Source organism: Myotis lucifugus, unplaced genomic scaffold (genome assembly GCF_000147115.1).
Source record: "Myotis lucifugus unplaced genomic scaffold, Myoluc2.0 scaffold_58, whole genome shotgun sequence".
NCBI lineage: Eukaryota > Metazoa > Chordata > Mammalia > Chiroptera > Vespertilionidae > Myotis > Myotis lucifugus.
Window position 1 is genome coordinate 6,677,565 of NW_005871106.1, and position 12,238 is coordinate 6,689,802.

The following is a 12,238-nucleotide window of genomic DNA, read 5'->3' on the forward strand; positions in this document are numbered from 1 at the left end:
CTATTAAATCTTGTCTAGCAGCTATATATATAAAAGCCCCCTAACCGGTTTGGTTCAGTGGATAGAGCTTCGGCCTATGGACCAAAGGGTTCTGGTTCGATTCCGGTCAAGGGCACCTGCCTGGGTTGTGGGCTCGATAGGGGGCGTGCAAGAGGCAGCCGATCCATGATTCTCTCTCATCGTGGATGTTTCTATCTCTTTCTCCCTCTCCCTATCTGAAATAAAAAATATATATATATTTAAAAAAAAAAAGCCTAAGCAACTGTTACGACTGGTCAACCAGCCACTATGACACACACTGACTCACCAGGGGGCAGACGCTCAATGCAGGAGCTGCCCCCTGGTAGTCATTGCGCTCCCACAGCCAACCTCCAGCGGCCCAGCCAACCTCCCATGGTCCCTCCCCCCGGCTGGCTGGCCCCAGTCGGCCCCGATTGGGACTGAGTAAAACAGCCCTGATCACTGGCCAGGCTGAGGGACCTCACCCATGCACAAATTCATGCACCGGGCCTCTAGTTTATAAGTAATGATTAATATGTACCTGTTTATGGACTGAGGTAAATTTATCTGATGTAAATTTTCTCATTTCTAGGATACTTTCTTCATGAATTGCAAACCCCAAAGATGTAAAGGCAAACTACCTGATGGTGATGATTCTGTACTTAGGATAAGCACCATTGCTTCAGCGATTGCAGATGCATCAGTGAGTACTGATCCTTCCCAACTTGCTGCCATGATCAAGGCACTTTCAAATAAAACCAGAGAGAAGACTTTTCAGGAAGATGGTGAACAACAGGACGTTTCCATTGTGTCTCATTTCATAGCTAATGATTTAGAAAAAAGTAATGGATCCAGTGCATTTGATATGGAGAAATACCTTAGAAAAACGGAAGTTAGTAGATGCGAAGGTGGACTGGGAAACTTTTCAAGAACTGGTATGTCTGACATTTGGGATTTATCTTTGCCAAAAGAACACACTACACAAGACATCCATACAGTGGACTTAGATGCTACTAGTATAAGTGTAAGGGAATCAGAAGAAAATACACCAGCTGCTTTTTATGGTGAAAACAGAGAGAGTGAAAACCAGGAATCATTTAGAACAACAGACTCTTCAAATTCAGTTATTACAAATATAAGAGAGAGTGAGAGTGCAATAGTTGATGTGAAGACATATTCCATTGACGACAAATTACCAGATACTGGTAACAGTGAAAAAGCTACCTCAATATCCATTCCAACATCTAATAGTTATTCATTAGTAAAGGGCCCCTTTTCACTGTCAGAAGAGTGTGAAGAAATGCAAACTAATAGAGAAAATCAGAGGCAAAATGAATATGTTTGTGAAACAAGTAGCAGTGAAAAGCATGTGACTTTTGGAAAACATTTCTTAATCTCACCTAAAAATGTTGGTAAGTATCAGAATAATTGATCACATTTCACAAAATTATAGAGAGTAGGGTTTTTTCCTGTTCTAATTAGAAACTACATCTTTCTGATAGATTTGAAAAGTTTTTCTCCTGAGCATGGTGGACATAGTTCAGAAGATGATCAGGATAGCTTCAGACCTTCCACCACTCCACTGAGTCATTCTTCTCCTAGTGAAGTTTCTGGAACGAGTTTATCAGGGTAGGTGCTTACCTTTTTTCTTTTTCTTTTTTTTTTTTTTAAATATATTTTGTTGCTTTTTTACAGAGAGGAAGGGAGAGAAACAGAGAGCTAGAAACATCGATGAGAGAGAAACATCGATCAGCTGCCTCCTGCACATCTCCTACTGGGGATGTGCCCGCAACCCAGGTACATGCCCTTGACCGGAATCGAACCCGGGACCCCTCAGTCCGCAGGCCGACGCTCTATCCACTGAGCCAAACCGGTTTCGGCACCTTTTTTCTTTAAATAATAAAAATATATGCTCAATATAAGAAAAAAGTACATAAAAGAAAATTAATTATAGATTCATCGCTCAAAGGTAACCATTGTAAATATTTTGTCAATTTCATTCAAGCCATTTTTTGTGCAAATTTGCTATATTCTTGTTTTTTCCACTTATAATAATTCCCTTATTTAAAAGAAAATTAGTAATGTTACAGATTGTGTAATGAATCTGTTGTGGTTTACATGCTCCTGGTGGATACTTACTACATTGTTTTTGCCATTAGAGTGATATTGAGATGAACAAATTTGCTCATAAAATTTTTTCTCTGTTTTCACTGATTTCCTTAGGATAGATATCTAGAAATGAAATTACCAGGTTGGGAGTAAGTATAATTGAAGGCTCTCTGTATTAGCAAATTATTTCTAGAAGGGTCTTAAAGACTTGCACCCTTATCTTCAGTGTGTGATGAGAGTGTTGATCTCACTGTTTGCTTATCAGCATTTTAAATAGCATTAATTTTGGATTTTTTTTCTCTTATAGTATTCACTAGGGGCCTGGTGAAATTTGTGCACTGGGGGCAGGGCCCTCAGCCTGGCCTGTGCCCTCTCGCGGTCTGGGACACCTCGGAGGATGTCTGCCTGCCGTCTTAGGCCCAGTCACCCTGGGATCAGGTCTAAGCCAGTGGTCAGACATCCCTCTCGCAGTCTGGGGCTCTCGCAGTTTGGGGCCCCTTGCTCCTTACCACCTGCCTGCAGTGGAGGTGGGAGAGGTTCCCGCCACCACCACTGTGCTCGCCAGCCATAAGCCTGGCTTCTGGCTGAGCGGCGCTCCCCCTGTTGGAGCACACTAACCACCAGGAGGCAGCTCCTGTGTTGAGCATCTGCCCCCTGCTGGTCAGTGTGCATCATAGTGACCAATCATTCTGCCAGTCATTCTGCTGTTTGTTCGATTTGCATATTAGGGTTTTATTATATAGGATTTGCATTTTTAACACTAGTAAGATGGGTAAATACTTTTTCAAGAGTTAGAATAAGAAACTTATTTCACAGATTTTATGACAAGTTTATCAGGGTAGGTATAAACTAACTTAACCTTCAAGTTATAGGAATTTTCTAAAGTTTAATTTTTTGAAAAGGCATAAGTTAACATTCAAAAATTATGGACATATATAGATATATGTATGTATCTTACTTAATAATAGACAAACATGTAAATTGATCGTTCCTCCACTACGCTCACCAGCCAATCAGGAGAGTATGCAAATTAACCCAACAAAGATGGCGGTTAATTTGCATACGCAGGTGCGGAGTGAAGATGGAAGGCTCTGGCTGGAGCAGCGAAGACTGAAGGCTGAAGAGGCTTTGCTTCTCCACTGCGGCCAGAGCGAAGGCCTGGGTCCCGGGTGCCAGGAAAACTGGTACCGGCAGCCAGGGGAAGGAAGGCCTATTGCACGAATCTCTTCATGCGACAGGCCTCTAGTATATATATAATTTTTGACAGTAAATTTATTGCTTTATCAAATATAATATATGTGTATTCATGGATAAACAAAATTAGATTTACAGCTATAATAAAATAAATATAAGATGAAACCCGTAATGTAAACCTATAAGAATAAACTTTTGTGTACTTACAACTGTAAACCTACTTTTGCCCACCCCTGTCTATTGCAGAGTCTGAAGATTAATAAGATTGTAGGCAAAACAGGATTGGCTTTTGCTAGTGTAGATGATGTTAAATAACAGAATGGACACTCTAGTCACGAGGTGTTTTCTCTTTCAGGTGTGCTTCAGAATCTTTTGGCTCAGCAGCTCATCATCAGAAGCCCCCCTGTGAGAGTGAGTTGTCTCAGTTGATGTATCCACAGGCTAGTGTGAGTAGGCTCACTTACGTGTCTGAACAAGAGAGCACCTGTCCCACCATGGCCTCAGATCATGGCCTTGAGGACTGCAAGGTGGGCAGCACTTTTATTATTTCTTTAGTAAGACTTCTGGCTCTAAAGTGTTACTGATGTAGGGTACAGATTGAGGTTCCTGCCTGTATACTTTCTGTTGCCATTTTTATCTTTAAAATGGGGGGTAGCAGGGGTACAAGGAAGGAAGAGGGAGGGAGGGAGAAAGAGAGGAGAATCAAACAATTTCTCATGTTGGATAGGCACTAGAGGTACAAATATTTTAGTATCTGCCCTTAAAACACTCTCAGTCTGGTGGAAGACACATACATGCAAGACACACTCTGTAGTGAAATGCACTGTGCTGGATCTATGCTCTGGGTATTCAGAAGGAGATAACAAAAAGTATGACTAGGGTGTCGATAGGAGGGATAGTAATGTATTGAAGCCATCTTTTTCAGGGATACTTGGACTTAGGCAGGGAAGAAGCAGACAAACAAATGGGGGAAGGCAGGTACAGTGGGGCCTTGACTTACGAGTGTCCCGACTAACGAGTTTTTCGAGATACGAGCCGTCTCGGCTGATTTTTTGCTTTGAGTTGCGAGCTAAAATTCGGGTTACGAGCCAGCTTCAGATATCCCACCGCTAGTTGGCGCAGCGAACGTCACAGTGAACGCCACAACATCAGCCCAGCATCACGTGTCTCACTCGTTCACTTTTGATTTGACATACGGGTAATTTGAGTTACGAGCTTCGTCACGGAACGAATTAAACTCGTAAGTCAAGGCCCCACTGTAATTGTAAATACAGACAGCATTTGAGGGACTCCGAGAAGTTTGGAATGGCTACAGTGAATCATGTACTTGGGGCAAAGAGGAGAGGCCAAACCAAGAATCTTAGTTGTAAAATTTGTGATTTTGAAGGTTCTTAAGCAGAACAGTGACATGATCTGTGTTGATGTTTTCAAAGCTCATTGCAGTAGCAGTATGGAGGAGTCATTGAGAGGGGCAAGATGAGGACCATTTCACTGAAAGCTGTCTTTTTTTAAAAATTTGTTATTTTTTAAATTTAAATTCTTTACTGTTAAAGTATTACATATGTCTCCTTTTACCCCCATTGACCTCTCCCCGGCCACTCCCACCTCCAGCACATGCCCTCACCCCCCTACTGTCTATGTCCATTGGTTATGCTTATATACATGCATACAAGATCTTTGGTTGATCTCTTACCCCCATCCCCTGCCTTCCCTCTGAGGTTTAACAGTCTGTTCGATGCTTCTATGTCTCTGGATCTATTTTTGTTCATCAGTTTATGTTGTTCATGAAAGCTGTCTTTTAGATGATGCTTTTATATGTTGAGTCTCTATGTTCTTAGCATAGTGGTTAAGAGCTGAATTGTGCAGTCTGATGGCTTCTCTGCTACTTTCAGACGGATACAATCTCCCCAAGCTGTTTCTTCATCTGTAAGGAGGGACAGTGATGTGAGAACAGGGCTTGGGAACGTATCACTGAATACATATAGGCTCTTGTTATTTTTATTGATTGATTGATTAAGTGATAGATGGATGGATGGATGACTGGCAAATAATTTGTTTATCAGTGTTTTTGTTTCTAAAGTTTTATTCCAGAAGAAATTTTCAGACCAAGTACCAAAAATAATCAACGAGGTTAAGTGCATCTTAAGTTGTGTGTAACAGTTGTGGATGTCACCCCTAAGGTGATGCATTATAAAGAAATATTAACATTGACTAGGGCTATTACTTCATACTTAAGAAAACAGAACCACATAACTTAGATATTTGAAAAGACTTTGGTGCTCATAAAAATTATCATTTTTAAATATGACAGCAGTATCTATATATATAAAAGTGTAATATGCAAATCTACCGGTCGGCAGAACGACCAGTGAGCTATGACATACACTGACCACCATGGGGCAGATGCTCAATGCAGGAGCTGCCCACAGGCCCCGATGGCCTGATTGGGGTCTGCTGGCTGACCTCTTGGTTCTTCCTCCTGGTGGGCAGGCTCCGATTGCCTGATGGGGAACGAGGAACTGGGGGTGGGTGGTGATGGACGCGGGCAGCATTGGGGCCCTGATCGCCCCGCCAATTGCCCCACACACAGAGGGCGCTGGCAGGGAGTGGGGCCGGCTGCTGGCAGCCAAGGAAGATTGGCCCTGATCGCAGGCCAGGCCTAGGGACCCTATCCATGCACAAATTTTGTGCGCCGGGCCTCTAGTAGACAAATAATGTGGGTGGGGGAGAGAGCCTTTGAACTGGTTTTGTCTTGATTCTTAACCCCATGTTGATGTAATTTGAAAGCTTGCTCACTGCTCCCCCCCCCATTCCTTTGTTACTAATTTACTTAAATTTTTATTGTACAGTTTAGAAGGAAAAAATTCCTTAAATTTTACAAAATTAGTTGTCTCTTGTCCTTTATGTAAATTTTTTCAGAAATAGAATTGGTATATACCTCCTCTTTAATCTCCTCATAATTATTTCTATAAAATAATGAATGCAAACTTTTTAAAAACTTAATCCTGCATTTCATAGCTGCCAAACTACATTTTTTTTGTGTGTAAGCAGACTTTTTTTCAGAGTTAACATTGTTTAGGTCTGTTTATTATGTTATTTGGATTTGTAATAATCTATGGATTATTTCTAAAAAATTTTTGTCTCTCAGAGTGATATCACCAGTGAGTTGAGCACCACAATTATTCGAGGAAGTCCAATTCCACCAGAGGAACAGGCTGTGGAAAAGTTGAAAGAAAAAGATTCATTTCAAGGTAGAGGAAGAGAAACATTGTCACATATTATCCAGGAAAAGTCAGATGCAGAAAAAATGACTGAAACTACTTCTCTGAGTAGCAAACCTGAAGATGTAAAACCCACCTTTAGATTTAGTAAAGATCTTTCCTCCAAAAGTGAAGATCTGTCGGAAACCACTGCCACCGGTTTGACTACAAACTCCAGTGAATTGGACCAGATCAGCCTGGCTCATCTGAGCAAGTCAGGTCTCCGGCACCCGATTGCGTCAGCATTGCCACGCCTCCCTTTGACACTCCAGGCATCTGGGAACGAAAGTGAGAGAGTAACTTCAGAAGATACGTCAACTACCAACAGTGCGTTGAGTGGCCGGGTTCCTCATCAGATGGCCTCTGGAAGCCAGTGTGCCTCTATTCCCAGCTCTGTGGTTTATGGCTCTGCGCTCGACATGCAGAACATGCCCACCTCAGTTCCTGCACTGTTGACTCGACATTCTTTAGCCACAGCTCCCTTTGCCCAACAGTATTTGGGAACACTACCTGCAGCTGGAAATGCTGCTTTGCCTCTGTGCTATTCTGGCAGCACCACCGTCTGTGGCTTCTCAGGAAGCTGTTCTTATCCTGCTGTCACAGGCGAGCATGTTCAGAACTCTGTGGCTGTGGACATTTGTCTAGGACAAAATATCACCTCTGGATTGATGGGTAGTTCTTCCATTTGTAACCCATATTCTAATACCACACATCAGAATCTTCTAACTACAGCAAAATCTTTTCCTGTGCAGTCTGTTGGTGCAAATTATGGCATTGAACCATGGGATTCAGGAATGATGTCAGGATTTGGTGAGATGCTTTTTCTGTTATTGCCTGTTGTTGCTTGCTATTACTTAAAATTAAGTTTTCTCAAATGACACCATAAAAACTAGTTTTGTTTCAAGGAGATAATTATGGGCCTGAGTTTCTCATAAGTTTTTTCCTTTGTCCTGGAATTTGGAATATTTCTGGGCAAGGGTCCCTGAAGTGGCCTTAGAAAAATATGAAAACTTATGTAGATGAAACTCCCAATACCTTTGTCTTCCTGTCTGTTGTGTTCTGCACTTTGTGTTCTGTTAGTCTTTCAACTAGGAAATGTCCAGTTTAGAGTCACCTCCCTGAAGGAGTGAGTCTCCTTCCAGCTTTTAAGTCTGGAGGGTTACTGTAGTGAGAGAGGGCACCCTTCCACTTCTGTCTGTAGTAGCTGAACTGCCCCTGATTCTCTTGTTGACGGTCACTCTGCTAAGCAGAGCTGGGTGCTGTGCTTTTTCTGACCTAGTACACACAGCCACTGGAGTGCTGTCTTTAAGGAAATTCCAGAGTAACTGCGTAAGGGTGGTGAAAAGACTGGTTGTATTAAAAATCCAAGTTAGAACCTCTATCATTTCTTACTAGGTTAGGCAGTGGCTTATATTTGGGGCGGGCGGGGGGGGGGGGAAGGGGGAAGAAGAGATTAGTAATAGGTAGTAACATCTGAGAGTTGATTAGCTTTAAATTGTGAGCTTGATCAGTTTTAATTGTTCTTATTCCTTGGCTGGATTCAGCAAGAAATAATTGTTGGCCAACCTATTCTGAGGCTTAGAGAATATTAAGGAGCCTGAAGACCTGGAGCACTTTATACCATACCTCTGTGTATAAACAAGTAGTCTTCTATAAAACTTCCATTTAACTAGCTGTGCATTTAATCAGGTATTCACTATAACTTGCATTTTTTAAAATACATATTTTTATTGATTTCAGAGAGGAAGGGAGAGGGAGAGAGAGATGGAAACATTAATGATGAGAGAGAATCACTGATTGGCTGCCTCCTGCACACCTCCTACTGGGTTACACCCGCAACCCAGGCATGTGCCCTTACTTATGTGGGAATCAAACCTGGGACCCTTTAGTCTGCAGGCCGATGCTCTATCCACTGAGCCAAACCAGGTAGGGCATAACTTGCATTTTTGACTGTGCTTTATCTTTACCCAGGGCATGTAAGAGTACCTGAGGAAGTGAAGTTTCCTCATGCTTGCTGTGTTGATATTGCTTCACAAACCCACCTTAGTGTACTTAATCCAACCACCCACTGGCTGCAGGTCAGCATAGGAGTTCTCAGTGTTAGTGTTAATGGTGAAAAGGTAAGTTTTTATTAACTTTCTCTTTTGACTTAACAATTGCATTATGATTAATGCTGGATTTCTTTTTTGTCTAGTACGTCCTTTTATACTGGGAGTATGTCCCTCCTCTTATACCTTGTACAAAATCATTGGAATGGTATCTTTCTTGGTCCCTCTTTTGTTGTAATACTTCTGGTGTAAGAGGTGAAATCTGAATGTGTTTCTCATTTTCTGCCAGTTATTATTTATTTATTAATCATTATATTTCATTGTTATTTATTTATGAAATTATGTATATGTCCTTTTAGTGCTATTATTTAAACCACTGAAAGCTCTTGAGTTTCTAGTTTTGTTAAATGTGATTGAATATAAGTTACTGTCATTTATCAAAAAAACAAGTTACTCTTAGGGCCCACACCTTTAGTAGTCTTTTTGACTAATTTATTATGTTTTTACATGATGTTTTGAAATACCTGGAAATACAATTTTAACATTAACCCATAGTGAGGATCTCTCACATGATCAGTAACAGCTGTCATAGTTCTAGAATATAAATCTTCTCTTATGATTGCATATCAGTGAGTAGGGAGGGTGGGAAATATGGACAGCAGCACCTGTTCTGTAATATCCTGATTTTGCAACTGCTACTTGCAGACCAGCATTGGTGGTCTACTCTCCCCTATTACATCCTAGTAATAGCCTTTTTCTGGTAAAATAAGACGGTCTCTACCCTACTCTCCTTTTTTCCTAGCTTATACCCTCTGCTTTCATATCCTGAGGTTAGAGGAAAAGCAGGTAGTTGAAGGAAAGGGTTGAGGATAGAGGGTGGTGAGATTGAAGGCCTTCTCAGGAAGCAGTGTTGTCTCTGGAAGTGGGGGTAGAAAAGATGATCCCCATTTACAGTGAGTGAGAAGGGAGGGTTTGGAGCGAATCACAATCATAGACTTGGAGGTGTGACAAGGAGTATTAGAGATCAGTCTAACCATCCTGCATTGTACCAAAAACTAGGTCCGGGGACCATGTGCAGGGCTGTGAAGTACTGCAATTTTCAGTTTCCTTTTCAAGGAAAGTGTGGGTATCAAAAACTGTGTTTGCTTTAAAATAGACTATGGGCCATGAATTCAACCTATCTTCATAAGGTTTCATGAGTTTGACTAATTGTACTCTACAGATAATGAGTTATAAGACTTGGATATTTTTGAAGAGGTAATATATGTCTAGGTTTGGTAGTACAAGTGACTGGGGAAAAGGATCTTAAAACTAGTTGATTCTACTTCTTGATTTTCATTGTGAAGCCATTTTTAACAAACCATGTGGCTCTTTGTTTTTTTTTATTAAGGTGGATCTTTTAGCATATCCTTGTTTAGTTTTCAAGAATAAAGTCATCATAAGACCTCATGCCACAGAAGAGATAAAAGTACTTTTCATACCATCCGATCCTGGGATTTTCAGATGTATATTCAGTGTTGCTTCTTGGCCATTTACAGCGGATGCGGATGCTGAGACAGTAGTCCAAGCAGAAGCCTTGGCAAGCAGAGTCATTCTCACCGCTATTGCTGAGACCCCTGTGATCTAAGCGGATCTTTTAATGAAGTCAATATAACCTTAAAAGTAATATTTAGTAAAAAAATGAATTTGTGAGTAAATGTACCACAAAGTTCACTTCCAGCTAAGCATTAGTTCTTAATACCTTCTTATTCCAAAATTTAAAATTATTTCTGTTGTTTTACAGAAACATGGATATATTTGCTCAGATATTTATAAAGCAAAGTGTAGCATTAAATCTTATTTTCAAACCTTATATTCATTTTATAATTTGATACTCACTTAGGAAAGTGCTATGTTCATATTATTCTTTCTTTTCTGTACCTGAAGACTATTTGCCAGCTGAAGAAATTTCTCTTCTGTAGTCCTCTATTTTCTAGAAGTGAAAGAGATAAGGTCTAGCCTAGTTGGGATAATGGGGCAGTTACCGTGTTATATGCCTCTTTAGGACAGTGGCACTCAACTTTGGCTGCACACTAGAATACCACTGGTGTTTTGTTTGTTTGTTTTTATTGATTTCAGAGAGGAAGGGAGAGGGAGAGAGAATCATTGATCAGCTGCCTCCTGCACATTGGGGATTAAGCCTGCAACCCATGTATGTGCGCTGACCGGGAATCGAACCATGACCTCCTGGTTCATAGGCTGACACTCAACCCCTGAGGCACTTCGGGCCGGGCTCCACTGGTGCTTTTTTTAAAATTGAATTTATTGGGGTACAGGTTTCAAGTGTACAACAAAACATCATTTGTACACTGCTCATGCACCCATCTCCCCAAGCACAGTCCCTTTCTATCCCCATTTTCGCCCCTTTGCCCACCTCTACCTACTCCCACTCCCTTTCCCTCTGGCTATCACCACACTGTTTTCTGTATCTTTTAGTTATACATATTTTTTTCTTTTTCTTTTTCTTTTTTTTCCCCCTCTTAATCCCTTCATCTTTTTTCATCTGGTCCCCCCAAACTCCCTCCCATCTGATAGTGATCAGTATGTTCCATTCCTCTGTTTCTATTTTGTCAGTTCATTTTATTAGTGAGATCATGTGGTATTTGTCTTTCTCTGACTGGGTTATTTCGCGTAGCATAATAATATCCAGGTCCTTTCATGCTGTGACAAAAGGTAAGATTTCCTTTCTTTTTCTGGCCAAGTAGTATTCCACTGTGTAAATGTACCATAGGTTTTTTATCTCCTTATCTACTGATGGGCACTTGGGCTATTTCCAGTTCTTGGCTATTGTAAATAATGCTGCAGTGAACATAGGGGTACATATAATCTTTCGAATTAATGTTTTAGGTTTCTTTGGATATATTCCCCAAAGTGGGATCGCTGGGTCAAAAGTCAGTTCCATTTTTAATTGAGAAAACTTTATACTGTACCAGTCCACAGAGAGGAAGGGAGAGGGACAGAGAGCCAGAAACATCGATGAGAGAGAAACATCGATCAGCCGCCTCCCGCACATCCTCGACCGGTGATGTGCCCACAGCCAAGGCACATGCCCCTGGCCGGAATCGAACCCGGGACCCCCGAGTCTGCAGGCCAACGCTCCATCCACTGAGCCAAACCGGCCAGGGCGTCAGTTCCATTTTTAATTGAGAAAACTTTATACTGTACCAGTCCGCATTCCCACCAACAGTGTACAAGGGTTCCCTTTTCTCCACATTCTCACCAGCACTTGTTGTGTGTTGCTTTATTGATGATAGTCATTCGGACAGGAGTGAGGTGATATCTAATTGTGGCTTAATTTACATCTGTCTGATGATTAGTGATGTTGAGCAGTTTATCATGTGTCTTTCGGCCATCTGTATATCCTCTTTGTAAAAGTATCTATTCAGGTCCTTTACCGATTTTTTAATTGGGTTGTTTGTCTTCCTGGTATTGAGTTGTATAAGTTCTGTATATATTTTGGAAATTAACCCCTTATCAGATGTATCATTGGCAAATATGTTCTCCCATTCAGTGGGTTCCCTTTTCATTTTGTTGATGGTTTCTTTTGCTGTGCAGAAGCTTTTTAGTTTGATGTAGTTTATTTTTTCT

At 41.1% G+C, this 12,238-nt stretch overlaps 1 protein-coding gene across 1 annotated transcript in view; it reads left to right on the forward strand.

The window, feature by feature from the left end:
- Positions 1-12,238, forward strand: part of CEP192 (centrosomal protein 192) — a 91,653-nt gene that overhangs the window by 39,765 nt on the left and 39,650 nt on the right. The window contains 6 exon segments of the mRNA XM_023754273.1: positions 593-1,412; positions 1,503-1,629; positions 3,659-3,830; positions 6,452-7,373; positions 8,535-8,683; positions 10,002-10,238. Of these exon segments, the coding sequence (XP_023610041.1) occupies positions 593-1,412; positions 1,503-1,629; positions 3,659-3,830; positions 6,452-7,373; positions 8,535-8,683; positions 10,002-10,238 (2,427 nt within the window).